The sequence below is a fragment of the Phoca vitulina genome, unplaced genomic scaffold (assembly GCF_004348235.1).
Source record: "Phoca vitulina isolate PV1807 unplaced genomic scaffold, GSC_HSeal_1.0 scaffold13, whole genome shotgun sequence".
Taxonomy (NCBI): Eukaryota; Metazoa; Chordata; class Mammalia; order Carnivora; family Phocidae; genus Phoca; species Phoca vitulina.
This window is the reverse complement of record NW_022589716.1, coordinates 11,901,182-11,918,702: the sequence shown is the minus strand read 5'-3', so window position 1 is coordinate 11,918,702 and position 17,521 is coordinate 11,901,182. Positions and strand designations below refer to the sequence as shown.

Below are 17,521 nucleotides of genomic sequence, written 5' to 3'. Positions count from 1 at the left end.
TTGGGTCAAAATCTTCAACTCATAGCAGGGACTCTAGGCTCTCAGAGTTCAGAAGATTTTCCTGAGATTTCCAGTTATGACTAGGACTTGTCTCCCAAGTCCCCACCCACCATGCTTTTCCTTACATAGGCATTTCCATGAAGATGTCCCATGAGAAGTTCTCTGGCTGTTAGCATGAGTTAAATGAATAAAAGTAAAACTGGTTTCTATGCTCTGCATGGGAAAGACACCTAAGGGCCTTTAATCTGCTCATGTCATTTTGAATCTCTACAACTGGATCGACAGAGGCAGCACTGACCAAGCGAACTGACCACTGAGCCCTTCCTTTTCCAATCTCACAACAAAATGTTTTAGGAGACAAACTTCAGGAAACCCTGCCCCAGATGGTACTTCTTAGGTATATCTTCCCTAGGATATATCAACTTTCCAGGATATAATTTTTTTTACACACAGATATTTTGAATATGTTCAAGTAACTTCAAATCCCAGAGAAATAATAGTTGGCTCATCCTAAATCTTTCAGAACCGGGAAATCGACACTTAACCAAGAAGCACCTCCATGAGCTATATAATTTCTGGGATTGACAGTATGCCTTTTTGGGATGCCACCCAGGTTGGCTGCATGAATTTCAAAATAAAAAGAATGATGCAGTCATTGGCTTGGGAAGACTTGGAGGAAGGGGAGCAGTAGAGAAAAGAAAAGGACCATAGCTCTATGCTGTAATTATGCCAGTTCCCCACTTGGTCACTGCGTCCCACCAGACTGTAGCCGGTGACCAGCTTCCCAGAGAGGCAGCAGCTCTACTGTAGCTGAGGAGGCAGGGCTGCTACTACCAGTGTGACAGGCGTAAACTCTGATCTACTGAGTGATTCGTTCATTCAACAAATACATACTAATATGTAGGTTGAGGATGGTAACAGAGTGATAGCCAAATGTCTCTGTCCTCCTGAGGCAGATATCCTAGCAAAGGAGATGGGGACTGAAAGCCTGATGGCTCAGGATTGCAGGGCAGAGTTCGTATTTTATAGAGTAAGAACTGCCATGAGAACAAAGCATGAAAGAGGTGGTGAAAATATTAACACCATCACCAACTCCCTCCCATCCCGCTGGTATGACTTGGTTGGTCAGTTAACCTCCTGGTCTGTTTCCTCATTGGTAAAATGTAGATTATAGTAGCTCCAGCCCACAGGATCTTTGTGAGGATTAAATCAGACAATGCTTGTGTAAGCACCCAGCACAGTGCTCAATAAATGGGAGTCACTAGCACTAGCACTAATATTAATATGACATTAATATTAATGGCACCCCCGAAGACTCCCAAGGATGACACTGAAATAAACGGAGCTTCGATAAGGCCTGAGTAACCAATCCTGCAGAGCTCACAGGCCCTTTACTAGTATTTTGTTGCTGTGGTGGTTGCTGGTGTTCAGGAGAGCCTCCCCGAGGCTCTGTGTTCTCTCTCTGTTCAGTGAGACCTTTTTGTAATACAGGCACTGAAAGGTAGACCAGTACCTTGGAAACTGGGTATCAGACCACAAAAGTCTTTTCCCATAGAATTACACTGTTCAACGTGATAGCTACTAGCCACATGTGGCGACTTAATTTTAGATTTAAATTAATTCAATTTAAATAAAATTCGCATTTTAGTTCCTCAGTCTCATCAGGCACATCTCACATGCTCAATAGGCACATGTGGCCTGTGGTTACCATATCAGACATTGTAGACATAGAACACTACCTCATCCAAAGGACAGCACATGGAAGTGTTGCCACATGCCCCCAGGACCTACGGTGAGCTTGTGGAGGCCTAGGTAAATCTATACAGAAAGAGAAAACACCATGACAGGTATGCTACTAAGCTGATGTTTACTAAAATTCCCAGAAGCTGACATTGTGCTCCTTCTTAGTGATCGCCTAGCATCTTCTATTTCCCCAATCTTAGCATGAAACACACTATACCATCATGACCTGTTCACCTGTCTCTGTCTCCCTGGTGGTCCTTGTTCCTTCCTTTAGGATCCCCTCCAGGCAAGGCCATAGTAATCCTGACCAATCCCCATGGTTTCAGATGGCTAGGCTTCCCACTGTCCAGGCTCCCTCACTTAAGGATGTGGGGGCATATGACCCAGACCAGACGAATCCTGGGACTTTCATCTAAGCCATTGGGACAGATTCTCTCTCTTCTTCTGCGACCATAATTGAAAAATAATCCTGCAAGTACACAGCCATGTTCCCCATCACTAGGGGATCACCTGCCAGTGAAACATGGTCAGAATAGAGAAAGGTGGTGTTGAAAGGGGAAAGGTCTCAGCGGGGAACCTGCTTCTCCCTCTCCCTCGCTCCCCCTGCTTGTGTTCCCTCTCTTGCTATCTCTCTGTCAGATAAATAAATAAAATCTTAAAAAAAAAAAAAAAAAAAAGGGAAAGGAAAGATTCATAATCCAAATGACAATGCTGAATACTGGGACCCAGCTGTGTCTCAGAACAACACATTCCCTAGATTTCAAGTTACATGAGCCAATAAATGCATTCCTTGCTGGAGCTAGCTGGAATGGGGTTTCTGTCACTTGAAACCCAAATCCCTAAGGAATGCATTTCCCCAAAGCAGGAGCTGCATGAGGGCAGAGACCTTATCTGTTAAGTTCACCATTTTCTCTTCTGGACCTCACATAGTGCTTGGAACAAACTAAGAACTCAGGACACACTTACGTAAGAATGAAGAACTATCCTTTCTGTTTAAGGACATGCACACTTACCACTGATTCACACTATTATACCACTCTAAACATGGAAAGAAGTATCCTGAAAATAAGAAATCCTAGCAAAAAATGTCCATGGATCACTCTTCTAATGATCATTTTATGTCCAAGAGACAAGAGGTGTGCTGTTCTCTGTTCAGAACCAAGCACTGAGTGAGCACAAGGCATTATCAGGGCAGTGAAACCCCTTAGGAGGACTGTGACTCATGTCTTTATTAACAAAGAAAAGATGCAGGAATTTTATAAAGTCAAAATTCTGCCACAAATGTCATAAAAATGGTAAGCATTTCTCAGTCCACCGTTCTGACTGATAAAAACCTTGTATGTAAATTAAATTAGTCTCCCCTATTACATACAACCTTCATGAGGATTCCTTTTTGTTATGGAGTGAAGTTGCCCCCCCCATGCCCCCAAAAATTCATAGGTTGAAGACTAACATTACCCTATGTGATAGTGTGAAGAGGTGGGGCCTTTTGGGAGATAATGAGGTTTAGATGAGGTCATGAGGATGGAGCCCCCGTGGGATTAGTGCCCTTCTACGAAGAGTAAGAAATACCCGAGCTTCCACTCTTTACCACGTGGGGAGACAGGGAGAAGGTGGCCATCTGAAAGCCAGAAAGAGGGCTCTCACCAAGAACCAAATCTGCCAACACCTTGAGCTCAGACGTCCCAGCCCCCAGAACTATGAGAAATGAATATCTGTTGTTTAAACCACCCAGTCTGTGGTATTTTGTTACGGCAGCCTGAGATGACTAATGCACCTCTTATTTTCATTTTTTTCAAATTTCCTCACGACCATAGTTGGAGGACTTCCTGCTGGCGGAGACAACAAATGATCTGTGGTTTCTTCTTATCGGCTCCACCTTGAATCAAATGCCACATGGTAAGATGGTAAGAGTTCCCTGTGGCTTCCTCAATGGATCAGCCCCCCACCACACTTGATTTGCAGCAACATCTGCATTAAATTTACTCTCTGTGGAGGGTATCAAAGCAGATTGCAATTTGGTGACACTGGAACTTTAATAGGCCACTGTTTATTATAACATTATCTTTACTAGGATGCTTATTGTTTACATATCCGTGAGCTCCAGGAGGAACCATGCATGCCCTGCTGAACACAGCTCTTGGGAAATGTTGAATAATCTGGCAAAGCAGACACTTGGCAGGCAAGTCTCAGGGGACAGATGCTGTGTGCAGGGCAAACGGCTCCTCGAGGCGGAGGCTGACGGTCTCTGTGCCTCAAAGTGGGAAGACATCAGGTGCCTAGTCTTACTTAATGAAAACATAAAAGACTCCACTTAATTGCTCCAAGATTATGCAGGGCGTTTTTTTCCTTCTTTTAGGTTGAGCTTGTTAATTTCTGCAGCTGTGATGTTGGCACGATTGTAGCCTCGAGTCCTGTTTTCACAACTTGTGAGCAAAATTAAAACTTCCCTTCTTAATTAAAATTCAAACCAAGCCAGAATTAAATTCTTATTGCAAAGCAGAGGGCTCAGGAGGCCTCAGAAGGAACACCTGCTCCAAAGGTATGATGAACAAACTGACAAACATACCCATTTGAGGGTGCGATTGGTGGCCCTAAGGATGAGTTGCTGACCTCAGTGGTGCTTTGGCCATCGCAAAGCTCTTCCCCCGAGGGTGGTCAGCTCTGGAGTGGGAAAACCTAAGTTCAAATTTTCCATTTCTTACACCTTCGGTCAGAATTTAATTCAGCCCAATGATGACTCGTTCTTTTCCACGGTAATAACAACAACGATAAGAATTGTAGTAGTCAATAGTAATAAAAACAAACTCTTGTCCAGAAAGATCAAATTTGGTATGTCTCACACTCCAATTCTCACTTTTGGTGGCAGCTCTATAAACTGCTCTATTAAGACGTGGAAACCTATGCAGATCTAAGTGCCTGTGTGTGTGCGTCTCACACACATGTACACACATGTTGCGTGTGTGCGGATGCCATGCTCCCATGTCTACCTGACAAGAGATTTAACTGATATGAATTTAATCGTTCATTTTCTCCTAATAGGAGGGGGAAAAAAAATTTAACCCTGAACACAAAAGAAAAATATCACAGGATCATTAATCTCAATCATAATTCTCAAGGCAGGGATACTCACCTGGATACTGCCTAAAAAATCCCTTCGCACTTCCAAAGTACTGCCATATGAGGGAGGGGTCCCGATCAAAGTTATCGACAAAAACTTTGTTTAGGGATTCGGACCAATAAACCCCATTGACGATTGCTGGGTCTGAAAAGAAAGGGAAGAGGAATGTTACAAACCAAAGTGAGAGAGAACCCCGGCGGGCATCCCTCAGAACTGGCAGATAGCAGCATGACGTTCATCTTGCGGAAAGCTGTGAAGAAAGTTATAGCTCTCCAAATGTTTAGCTCCTGGGAATTCCATACATTAGGGCTTCCTCATCCTGCCCAAGTCCCCACAGCCACCCAGGAGCCTTTATTGAGGACTCCTTACTTGAAAAACACATCCCTGTATTTGTAACTTTCAACCTTGCACAGCACAGAGTTCTTGAGAAAGCAAAGAGCGACCTTCTTAGTGTTATTTTCCACCTTTTCCTCTCCTGAGTCAGAACCCAGCATTAAAAACAGGAAAAATGTGTTTTCTCTCGTTGCAATGACCTCAGCCAACACTGTCCCATTCCAATTCTCTCTACCTCTGACTTCAAAGTTTGCTTGTAAAAAAATAAGTAAGTAAATTGGAGTTACATAACTGCATCTCTCTACTTCTTTTGTTCAGTAGATGGTGAGCTCTGGGAGGGCAGGAACCAATTCCCTTGGTCTTCCGCTATACCCCCTTTGACCAGGACATGGCAGAAATTCCAACCATTTATGGACGCATGAAGAGATGGATGGATGGGTGAATGAATAAAAACAAAGGTTGTTTGCCAGTCCTCAAGTGGCATAGTAAACCAATGAGCAAAATAATGCTAGAAATGTTCATGAACATTAGGTATAGTGATAAGGAAACTCACTGCTGGCACCAGTGCACCCCATCCCTCCTCCACGTGGCCTGCCCATTGCCAGCCTGCTGCCCCAAGATGCTCATCAGAAGAGGCATGAGACAGAGCCCACAAAATGGCGCCTGACCCAGTGGACAGACATGGCATCTTGTATTGTCTTACTTCTAGCCTGCCTATTCTTTCAAATCACTTACCCAGATTCCATAGACAAGTGGGATTCTGACTCTCATCTCAAGGGTAAGTGCTCAAACTCTTATAAACTATAATAAACCACATCATAGGCTGGGAGAGTGAAAATGACCAATTCAACCTTTTACCACAAAGTAATTTTGAGAAAGACTTTATCCTCACAATCCTGGAAAATGGAACCCTTTATTGTTCCCGTGCAAGCTTGACAATAATTACTGTGATTCACTCCTTGCTACAAAAGCCACTTAAATTAATCCACAAAGAGGTAAATACAATAATGACACTGAAAACTCCATGGCTCTTGCCTCCTCCATCAGTGGCCTCAATTATGTTGCCATCATATAAAAACTTTCCACAATTAGAAGCAAAAATTCCATTTTGCTCACTCACTGTCTCGACATGTTAAGGAGTCAAACGGTTTCCAGTTAGAGAATTGTTTTTCTTGACTGTGGTTCTTTGGGGGTAGTAAAAGGCTATCCATGCCCTCAGGTGGTCCTAGAAACCTAAGATTGCCCCCTTGGGGGACTGTGAGCACCTTCAGAAATGCAAAAGGAATGGTGATGGTCAGAGGATTATTTCACCAATCGTTTGGACACTAAATCTCACTCTGAAATTATGCCTCTTTAAAAAAAGGGGGCTTTGATCTTCCCAGGGCATGGTGAACAAGGGAAGTAGAATCGCTAAAAATATGGTCTAGTTAAAATGAGGGCTGTGTTACACACACCTGTTTGATCAGATATTTGAGATAACACGTCCTCTGGCTCATAAAGTAATCACAGTGTGTTGATTTCACAATTTTGCTTAGCAAGCAATTTTCATAGAATGGAAAATCTTGAATTACTGTCCATAATTCGTCATCTAAGAGATGAAAAAAAGAGGAGAGTCTGGGTGGCCCAGTCAGCTGAGTGGCTGACTCCTGATTTCAGCTCAGATCATGATCTTAGGGTCCTGAGATAGAGCCCCTCACAGAAGGCTCTGTGCTCAGCGGGCAGTGTGCTTGAGATTCTCTCTCTCTCCCCCTCTGCTTTTCCCTCTGCTCTCTCTCTCTCTCTAAAGTAAATAAATAAATCTTTAAAAAGAGAGAAAGATGAAAAAAAGAAACATGAAAATGATAACATTATAAAATGAGGACTTCATCTAAATATCTGGGTTAAAAAAAAAGTTAAAAATCATTTTCCCAACATGGTTGACAGAGAGCAGAAATGAAATAGCCCAAAGGCTCAGTGCCTCGCATCACACCCCCTGTAGCCAGGTCCCCAGTTCCTTCCACTGACGAACATGACATTGTGGACCAGCACCCCGGCTTCATGTTTCCTCTATGGCTGCTGAGCAGAGGTGCTGTCTTAAGGTCACCTGCAAAAACAACAGCATCCTCCTAAGCAGCAAGTTTCCCTTTTTCTTTGATTGCGTTTTGTTTCAAACTTTGTTGAAGAGGCCCCCTCCCCCTGCTGCTTCATTTGGGGTTCTTCAGGAGTCTTAGATTAATCTGAGCTTTGGCTCCACTCCCACCCCGAATCTTCCTAGGGGGCTAATGTACTGTATTAGCTTCCTGTGGCTGCTACCACAAATTACCACAAACTGGGTGACTTAAAACAACAAAAGTTTATTCAGGAGACCAGAAGTCCAAAATCAAGGTATTGGCAAGATGGGTTCCTTCTGCGGGCTCTGAAGGAGACTCTGTTCCAAGCCTCTCTCCTGGCCTCTGATGGTCACCAGCAACCATTAGTGTTTCTTGCCTTGGAGACACAATTGGTCCAATTTCTTCCTCCGTCTACATGGGGCCTTCCCTCTGTGTACCTCTGTGTCATATCTCCTTTTCTTTAAGGAAACCAGTCACTGGATTTGGGGTTCACCCTAAATTCAAGATGATCTCATCTCAAAATCTTTAACTTAATTATATCTGCAAGACCCTATGTCCAAATAAAGTCACATTTGCAGGATGTACTGGAGGTTAGGAGTTGGGCATATCTTCTGGAGCCACCATTAGACCCACTACATGTATTCATACTCCCTTAATTATACTATATAATATACCCATATTTTGTGATTTTTATGTATTCTTTTTAAAATCTGAGTTTAGTGAGTGTAGGCCTTTTTCCTAGTGAAGGATGTTTAAAGGCCTTTTAATGGAAACAATTCAGATTCTTATGTCTGCATTATAATTTTATGAGCTTACCATTCTTCCCAATCTCTGCCTCTTCCCAATCTCTCTGTCAATGGGTCCTACTATAATGCTCTAATTTGGGTTGAAATCATTTCCCTTAATGCCTAGTGTATGTCAATGCCCACCGTTTCCTGCTCAATAAAGTGAACTCCATGTAACACGGCCATTTTCTCCAACATCCCTGTCCATTCAGCACCAAATTATTATTCATAGTGGTCAATATGAAGTTCAGGAATTGCAGTTTTGCTTCCTGCTTCCTCTACCTCCTGAGAGATTAAATTAACCTCTGATGCCAGTCAGAAATTTATCAGATGTTCAGCTTTTAGTAGAACAGACTACTAGCAGATGTTTAGAAAGTAAGAGTCCCACACCCCCTTTGTGATCTACTTGCAATTTGTATCTGAAAAGCGGCTCACACATCCCTGCTTTGCCTTTATGATATATCCTATAACCCATCAAAAATCACATTTATAGTTCCCTTATTTTATTTCCACCCAAAGAACTGCTCTCATCTGTGTTTCCCCATCCTCCAACAAGTTTGCACTTTGCTACATGGGGGTTGTCTGATGTTATAGAAGGCTGATGTTCTCTCTGCACACTCACACACCCTTCCAATTCAGTTCTCTATCTTTGAATGAGTAGCCCCCCTTGTCATCCGAAGGTCCATCCTTCTGAGTCAATCAGCCCTTTGGGTTCAAGCAAATTAATGGATGTAAAGCACTTAGCACAGCAATTGGCACATCCAAAATGGTCCATAAACATGGCCATTATTTATGCCATGCATGAGCAAATATATAAATAAGGTCCCAGGAAGAGTTCCCACTTCTTCTATCCCTGTTCTCTGCAGCAAGAATCCCTGGGAAGCACCCTAATAGTGCAGCACACCAGTCTGAAATGCAGGCTTTGGAGTTGGAGTCTTGGATATGAGACCTCACTTGGCACCTGTTAGTTAGTGGCCTTGGGCTTGTGACTTACCTTCCCTGAGCCCCAGTGTCTTTATTGGTAGAAGGAGAATCAGAGCAGCTCTTGCTCAAAGGCTTCTGAGACAAGGTACAGAAGGTGCTCAGCAGGGGGAGGGCTCCATTACCGTCCACAGGTACATCACCAGTCACAGCTCTGGGGTGAGTCCCCAACTCCCCACCCAGGGCAGTTCAGCTGTCCTAGGGCTATCCAGGTGAGACTTTACCTAAACCTCTTCCTCCCTTTCTCCAATTACCAGGACAAGACGCTCTTGATGACTCTGGCATTCATTTGTTCATTCAACGAACATTTACTGAGCACCTACTACATCAGGCATTCAGCAGCGAACCAGATAGACCATGACGCTGACATTTCAGTCTGAGGAGGGTGACAATGGGCAAGTAAATGAGGACTCCAGATAGAAATGAGTGTGATGAAGAAAATAAAAAGGGACAGGAGGCTGAGAGTCCCCATGTGTGGGAAGGGGAAAAGGGAGTTACTCTAATTGGGTGGTCCAAGATGACTACTTTGAGGACAGACCCGAATGCTGAGAATTTGTCAGTTCAAAAACACGTTGGCCGGCAAAAGCTTCAAGGCAGAGTAACAAGTGCAAAGGCCCTGAGGCAGGAAGAAATCTGGGTCCTGGGGACCAGCAAGGCAGTGAGTGTCCCTGGGGCCCCATAAGCAAGGGGACAACATTCCAAGTGGGGCTGGCAAGATGGGCAGGCCACAGTGAAGGTCTTAGCAGATGGACAGTTTCCTGCCAGGCATACGGTTTCTGGCAGACATAATCTGTGCTCTGCCAGTGCCAAGGCCCACCACACTTTTATTCATGGTTCAAAAAGCAAATTTCTTATCTTCTGAAATCTACAGCTGTCATAGCCTACTTCCATCGAGCAATCAGGATCTTTACAGATGCCTTAGCACTTGAGTCTCCTCTCTAGACCTCAAAGTCCCTGGATATGCATGCCATCTTTTTTCTCAATATCATTTATTCTCCAGTGAATGAGCAGCACTGTTATTAATTTAAACTTGACATTTTCTACCACAAAACACAAGTCCATTTCTAGTGAATTTGAGTGTCCATGAATAATTACAGGCTAATATAGAATTACAAACTACTGTTAACCCGAAAACCATTGTTTGAAGGGTCTGAATTCATGTTCAATGGGGTTTCTAAAGGTGGTGCTTGTAAAGGGGGTTATTTCCTGTCTAGACCAAGCTGGAGGAAGGGTTTCAGGCTTTCCTAAAGGTCTTTCAAGATGTGTGTCTCCTGGACGTGAAATTACAACAGGCACAGGGAGGGCTGGGTGTACTGAGCCCACATAGGAGCTTTGCTCAGTGCTGCACATTGGACCACATACCAGAGGAGAATGGCTGGACAGTCTTCATGTCTCCCATTTCAGCAAGGAAACGGCATCTCTCGCATTCATTCTAAATAGATCATAGATTAAATAATGACTAGTTTTGATGCTAATTATCAAGCACTTATATGTATTGGAAAATAGCCATTAATGTGTGTTGAATTATAAAATAGATTTATTTGCCAAACATTTCCCCTTCTACTAAACTTAGTGACGTGCTAGATATTAAATGCAGGTTGCTTTTCACAAAGCTGGAGCCAATTTCTGGCAGTTCTGAAACCAAAGGGATGAGGAGGATTCATGGTCTGATGCTAAAGCACTCTGCATGGGTCTGGAGAGCAAAAGGAATGGGAAACACACCTACCACTCTGGCAAATCCCAGAAGGTGCTCTAGACTCCCTCAGACTGTTGTCTCTGGGAGCTAGATGTCAGGGTTAATTCCCCAGGGGGATTTCATGTCAGTGACTCCCCTTGTTTGCTTGATTTTGTTTGTTTTGCCTTAGATCTATCAACTTAAATAGCCCTCCTCTTTTAACATATTTTAAATTTTGTGGTGAAACTTGCATTCTTTCCTCCTTGTCACTCCTTATCCTTCTGGAACAAACCATCCCCAAGTCTTTGTTGGAGAAGAGGAAAATTATATAATTATATAATAGAAATAAAAATATCACGATGATGAGGACAGCAGCAGAGGCTGCCATTTCCGGAACATTTGTGATGTGCCACGTCCCAGGCAGGACAGCCACAAATTACTCTTCCCACCCCATTTTCCACATGTGGAAACTGACCGGCTCTCAGAGCACCCAAGTCCGTTTCCCCAGTACATCGCCTTGCCCAAGGGAGAGATTAGCTAAGTTCCTTGTCTAAACTGTGAGATGAAAGAAGACTTGAGCAGAGGCCTTGAACTTCATTTACTGCCTCCCAGGCAGTAAGTAGAGGGTGGGAGAAAGGGGAGGCACAGGACTCATGGTCTAGACACCAGGTAACATGTGGCTCACCGCAGGCGGCCTGTCCCCAGCAAATGAATGAAGTGGGTGGTCCCTGGAGAAAGTGGCTGGGATCAGGGGGGTCTTTGGGTCCAGACATAGCATCTTTGCACCTCATGCTCAGGACCTGTGCCTGAGCTGAAGAGGACATGGTGAATGAAGATAAGGTAGTGCTGGGGACCAATAGGGAGCCCTCTGCAAGAGTACCCTAAAGCATCCACCTTGGGTTCTCTGCTGCACAGCTACCAGTAAGGGTCTTTCTTTCGTCACCATCAGCATTTGGATTTGGGGTCTGCTCACAGAGGGGACATTTACAAGACACTGTAGAGTGAAGATAAGCACATCTCAAGGGACTTCTGATTCTAAAACAGTGTTTTTTTATAAATTGCAGTTAAGCTGGTGTTCACTAATTTAAAACTGCTCATTTGACGGGGGTGTAAGAGATTATTTTCCCACGAACTGAGTCTCTCCTCAGGTCTCTAACAAAAAGCTGAAGAACCAGAGCCTCATTCCTTCCTGAGGATTTGCTCTCATTGGAAAGGGAACAGGTCTCATGGTTGACAGGTTCCGAGATGGGGTCAGCACAGAGCCACCCTAGAACAATACCAGCCTTGCAAGACCCTCACAGTTCTCTGGAAGTTAGCATCCTGCTCAAAAATCTGTGCCACATAACATGGCCAGACCACTCAGCCTGCTCTGGAAGCATCAGTAGCTCCTGCTAACCCTTCATGCAGAGACTGCACCCCACAGCCTGGTGCCCCAAGACATTCTGTTCTGGCCCAGGATCCCTTTTCAAATCCACTTCCTGTCCAGTCTCCAGCATCCACCCACATCTGCACCCTGGCCAAGCTCACTGAGGCTTCTCCTTTCTTGTCTTTTAATTATTCCACTTGTAGTAGCTAATTCTACTACCATTGGACAAGCTGGTTAAAGGGTATAAATCATGTACTAGGTATAGTATGCATTCATTCATTCATTCATTCATTCAGAAAATATTTGCTGACTTCCAGATACTATGCTAGGATTTGGGGATAAAGCAGTGGGCAAAACCAGACATGGCCTTTAACCCAATAAAGCATATAGACCAGTGGCGGAAGCAGAGAACCCAATAATTATCTCATTATGGATGAAATTACAGCCATGATTAGTACAAGAAGGGGCAAAACCCAATGTAAGGAAACATGCTCTTAGGGAAGGTCCTGCTAGCACAGATTTGGGGGAGATGGAATCTTCAGAATGAATAGGCATTCTGGGGAGGGGGCAAGGTGCTGCTGGGATTGTCAACTGCAAGTTTAAATACCCACAACAGGTGGGAGGAGTCAGGGCTAGGGGACCCAGCAGGGCCCTGAAGACCCTGGTCTGCAGTCTGCTGTCAATCTCAAGAACGGTGGAGGTCCCTGGAGGGTTTGAAGGGAGGGCGGTAATACCCTTGCCATTTGGAGAGCAACCAAGCAGGGGCAGGTGGGCGAGGGTGGAGGGAGTGTGTAGAGGCTCCTGCTGTCATTCAAGGGGGCCATAACAGGGCCTGCACTAGGATGGCAGCAGGAGAAAGCCAGTGGTATTGAACAAGGACGAGCTCAGCAAACATGGGAGGGGCCAGGTTGTACGCTCTGACCGCCACGGCAGGAGCCCTCCTCTTCATCGTCCCAGGATCCATGCGGGGAGTGGCCAACAAATCCCAGGATCCATGCGGGGAGTGGCCAACAAACAGCACGGGGCCTGGACAACAGTCCTCCTGAGCACTGCAGCAAGAGGGAGTGAACCCAAGGGGAGCTGGCATGCTCCTTAGATCGCGCACACTCGGGAACCTCTATTGACGGCACGGAGGAAAAGCGGGTCCCCAAATAGCCAGACTGTCACAGATTTGCTAACACCAATTTTTCTGTTGTAAAAGTCCTCAGCATGTACATCCCTGCCAGACAGCCTTGCAGGACGCCTCTAACTGATGGGAGCTATGCTTAAGCGGCATGACAGAAGGGCAACCGTAAGAACAGGAATCCCTGGACCACCCATGTTGGGGTATTGCAAACCTTCAGTGAGGCTTTCCTCCTGGGTGCTGCTAAGCGTCCACAGGTGCTAACTGCCCCACACCCTCACTCTCCAGCACAGTCACAGCTCCTGGGAGGGCCCATACTGTTTCCAAAAGATGAGGCAACACAGCGGGGGAGGGACTAAGGTGTTGCTTAGGGGAGGGCGGGGCAGGGGATGTGGGACTCGGAGCCTCCGCCCCAAAGCCACTCCTCTTCAAAGTAAAGCCAAATAAAATCTTACCCGTTTCGTCAATCAGCCCTTAAAAATATCGGGGGTATTTGAAGCCTTATCCTATGTTCCGGGGACATAAAGAAACAATTCTGGAGAAAACGGATATTATGACAAGTCACACGCAATAAAGGACAACACCCAGCTAGAGAATATAGAGCTGCCATCATTCAGTAAGAACCCATCCCTGATAGTCATGCAGAAAGTCTCCTCTCGTTTCAACCTTTTGGAAGAGAGAAAGAAATTTAAACATTCCTTCCTTCCATCTTCTGGACAGGCCTGGCTCCCAGTAAAATATGATTTTGTGAGCCTGCCATCTGCACTGATGCTATCAGCTTTTTATTGATATTTAATATAAACAGAACCCCGAGGCTAGCAGGTACCCTGACAGGGTCTGAAATATAATTGCCAGGGAAACACACAAAAGCGTGTAGCAATTAAGGAGCTGTCAGAGATATTGCTGGTGCCGACACAGAGCTGCAGGCTGGAAAAAGGAGGGAGGCATGCGAGCAGGGAAGCAGAGGGAGCAGAGGGGAAGGCAGTGGGGTGGAAGACTCACACATCCCTCCTGCAGTAGGCCCAGAAATCCCACAGGGAGATAAGGGGAGAGAAGGAGAAATCCCACAGGGAGATAAGGGGATTCAGGACATTTACAAAGGGGAATCACTTGGTGTTTGTTTTCAACACACAGAGACCAAGAGCAGGCTCTCCTGTCTCTGCTCTGAGCTTTATACTAAAGAGAAAACATGCAGCCTTGAGTCTGGCTTGGGGCGGGGGGGGACCCCCCAGGGCAGGGGCATGGTAAGGAATTCTGCACTGCACTGCCTTTAAGAGCTGTTACAGTGGCAGCAGCCTGAAAAACTAGCTGTGGGTAAGAAAGATGGGGTGCATAGGGATGAAAGGTGAGTTGTGAGTGAGGAAGAAGGAAAGACAGGTCAGATGGAGGGCCAGGGCCAACAGAAGGGGGATCCGAGCTGAGCCTTGATGAAGGACCAAGGAAGGCCTTTGTGCCATTCCCGTACAAGTCTTCCCCACACCCACCCTATTACTGATTTCACAGGGACACAGTGGTGGTGGGGAGGGGGAGGGGAGATATGGCACCAGGGGGCTGGGTTCACATGGCTAGAACATTATAGGAATTTGCTTTTGATGCCCAATTTCATGTGAAGATCAGCAGGTCGTAAACTCCCCTGGACTCTACTACTGGAAGTTCAAACTACTCCCAAACAGTGTGATACACACTGAGAATAATGCCAACTGCCAATTATGTTGACCAAGCACCATTAACAATAAGCTTCCAGCTGTCTTTCCACCAGGTCACATTCATCCTGCAAATACTTTCATCAACTATTTTTTGCTGAACAATAGCATTTGGGCCCAATTAATTGAGACCAAATGATTGAGTGTATGGACCCTCAGTAGCCAGTGCTCACTGACTCCCAAGTTGTCCCTCTCCCTTGTCATGAAAAAATCACAGGGTATAGGTTTAATTCTATTACGTGAATTATAACTAGGGCGACCATATAATTTATCATCCAAACCAGATCACTTTTAAGAAAGGGGTCCTTTTTATTAATATATAGAGATAACCAGTATAAAATAGGTCTGTCCTTGGCAAACCAAAATGGACAGGCACCCCATTTATAACTCATCCCATTCCACAGGGAATGGAGCTGAATGACTGCGTATGTGTTTGTGTGTGCACGCTTTAATCTCTGATGTGATCATGATGTACAGTTGATTGGTTACCCAAAAAGGGTTAGAAGCAAGAAATCATTTCTAAAATAATACATCAAACACCTACTTTTAACACTTGGCCAATCATTGCATATAGGATCATGGCCTTTTGAGCACTGGGGTAGTTTGCTAGCTGTGGACATTCAGCACACTCTAGACACCAGCCAAAGTGCTTAACTGATGGGAGCAGAAATGAAGAATATTAATTAATCCACTACATTGCTTAACTGGAGATTACTTAAGAGTGTTTTACTGCAATTAAATCAAGGCACCCTCTACTTCTTCAAGTTGGGAATCTTTTCAATTTAAAGAACCAACAGCCTATTCAAAATACCTTAAAAGATATTGGTCTATAGAACTAAAAAGATGAGGGGTAGGAATAGTTAAGGGGTAGACTGATCCCAAGATTGCCAATGGTTTCATCAAGGACCAGGTTACTGTCTTTCTTTCTATCTTGCATCCCACTGAGTTGGCTGTATCCTCAGACCCTTTCTTTCACACACCTGGCCTTTCCCCCTATAGCCTTTGTCCCAGCATCTCCAGATTTTCCTCTTACAGGGTCACAAAACTGCTGTAGCAGTTGGAGCCATGTTTTTCCCATTTTACTCAGGGGTAGGATGTGAGATCTCCAAATGTCTCCTTACTTTTATTGACTTTGACCCATCCCTGAACTAGTCAGCACAGGATGGGGATGGGGCATGCTGATCGACCTGTTTAAACCTGCTAACCCCCGGGTCCAATTTCAAGCCTAGCATCCATAAAGGATGGGTCCCTAAAAGAAATTCAGGGTGTCACTGGCAAGAAGAGGAAAATAAGGGTGCCATAAACCATAAACAATGCCTCCAAGTTTCCAGTATGGTCACAAACACCCAAAAAATCATCTCAGAAGTCACAAACCCCATGTGACTCAGTATTTCTCCAAGCACTAATTCACTTATAGAATTTAGATTTGGCAGGACCATTCCCCAAGTGAAGCATTTCCATACCATACGGGTGTACAAGAAGTTTGCTGAGCATTCTATAATTGCATGGCAGACAGAATGAACTTTATCAAGGGAAGTTTAATGCAAAAAAAGATAGATCTTGCAAAGAAAAAAAAAAATCAAAGAATAGAGACAGAAGTATTTCTTGGGAAACAATGCTACAAGTCCAGCAGATTACATGCTACAAATAACAATGAAAAAGAAGAAAATATTGCTACTAAGATAAGACCAATGAGACCAGACATATTTAACAGGAACTGCACCAAAAGAGGAAGAAGTCAGCTGCAACAAAAATGATGTATGACAAGGACAAGCTTTCAGAAATGGAGGTTGATCTCCAAAACCTTCAAGGACAGAGCAACTTACAGATGCTTAGCTGGAACTGTTTTCATAAAAGCATGCTTTTAAGTCAAAGTCTGAAAAATCTTTTAAAAATTTTAGTAGCCCAAACTTCATTATTTTCCTATTTGTAAAAATACTTGTTTGGGAAGATCTTCTAGTAATAAAGATGCTAAAATAAAGATGTAACCAGTTTGATTAAGCAGTTTGGAACGTATTTTAGACTGCCAGAAGGACAGAGTAAATTGAAACTCCAATAACATCTCGGAGTCCTAACACATTTGATGACTAATTTTATTACAGCAGCTCCCTAGAAATAAGACAAGCCATCTCTGCAGCTAGAATCCAATTCTACTTTCTTATTTAATCCACCATGATTTCACTCTTTGGTCTGCTTGATTCTCTTTAAATAGCTTGGTTCTGTTTTGTATGTGAGTTAAAGGACATGTAAATTTAAAGGTGTTGCTATTTCAATACCATTTCCATGATCAGCATATAACAAAGTGTTGGTAAGAATGGAAAGCTATCTTACTCATGGAGTGTCCCAAAGCAAGGGTATCCACGATGCCAGGTCAAAGTTTACCAGGTCAAAATAAAGAAGGCCAGCTTGGCTGCTGTGTGGTGGAATCAGTAACAACAACAACAAAAGATGTGAAAAGAAGATGATAAAGCTTGTTCCAAAATCATAGCCCATCATAAAAGGTAGAAATAGTTATGAAAAAAACATGTTACTTAAAACATATTTAATTTAATTTAAAGTCTTTCAATATTTGTTCTCTAAGACATATTATGTATTTACTAT

General features: G+C 44.1%; 1 protein-coding gene across 11 annotated transcripts in view; it reads right to left on the bottom strand.

The window, feature by feature from the left end:
• CACNA2D3 (calcium voltage-gated channel auxiliary subunit alpha2delta 3) overlaps positions 1-17,521 on the bottom strand; it is a 960,286-nt gene that overhangs the window by 476,128 nt on the left and 466,637 nt on the right. For all 11 annotated transcript variants that reach the window (XR_004300377.1, XM_032411506.1, XM_032411505.1 and 8 more), the window contains one exon: positions 4,877-5,008. Coding sequence is in view for 10 of the 11 variants with exons in the window: in XM_032411506.1 (XP_032267397.1) it covers positions 4,877-5,008 (132 nt within the window). In the remaining variant the exon portion in view is untranslated. The remainder of the gene's footprint in view (positions 1-4,876; positions 5,009-17,521) is intronic.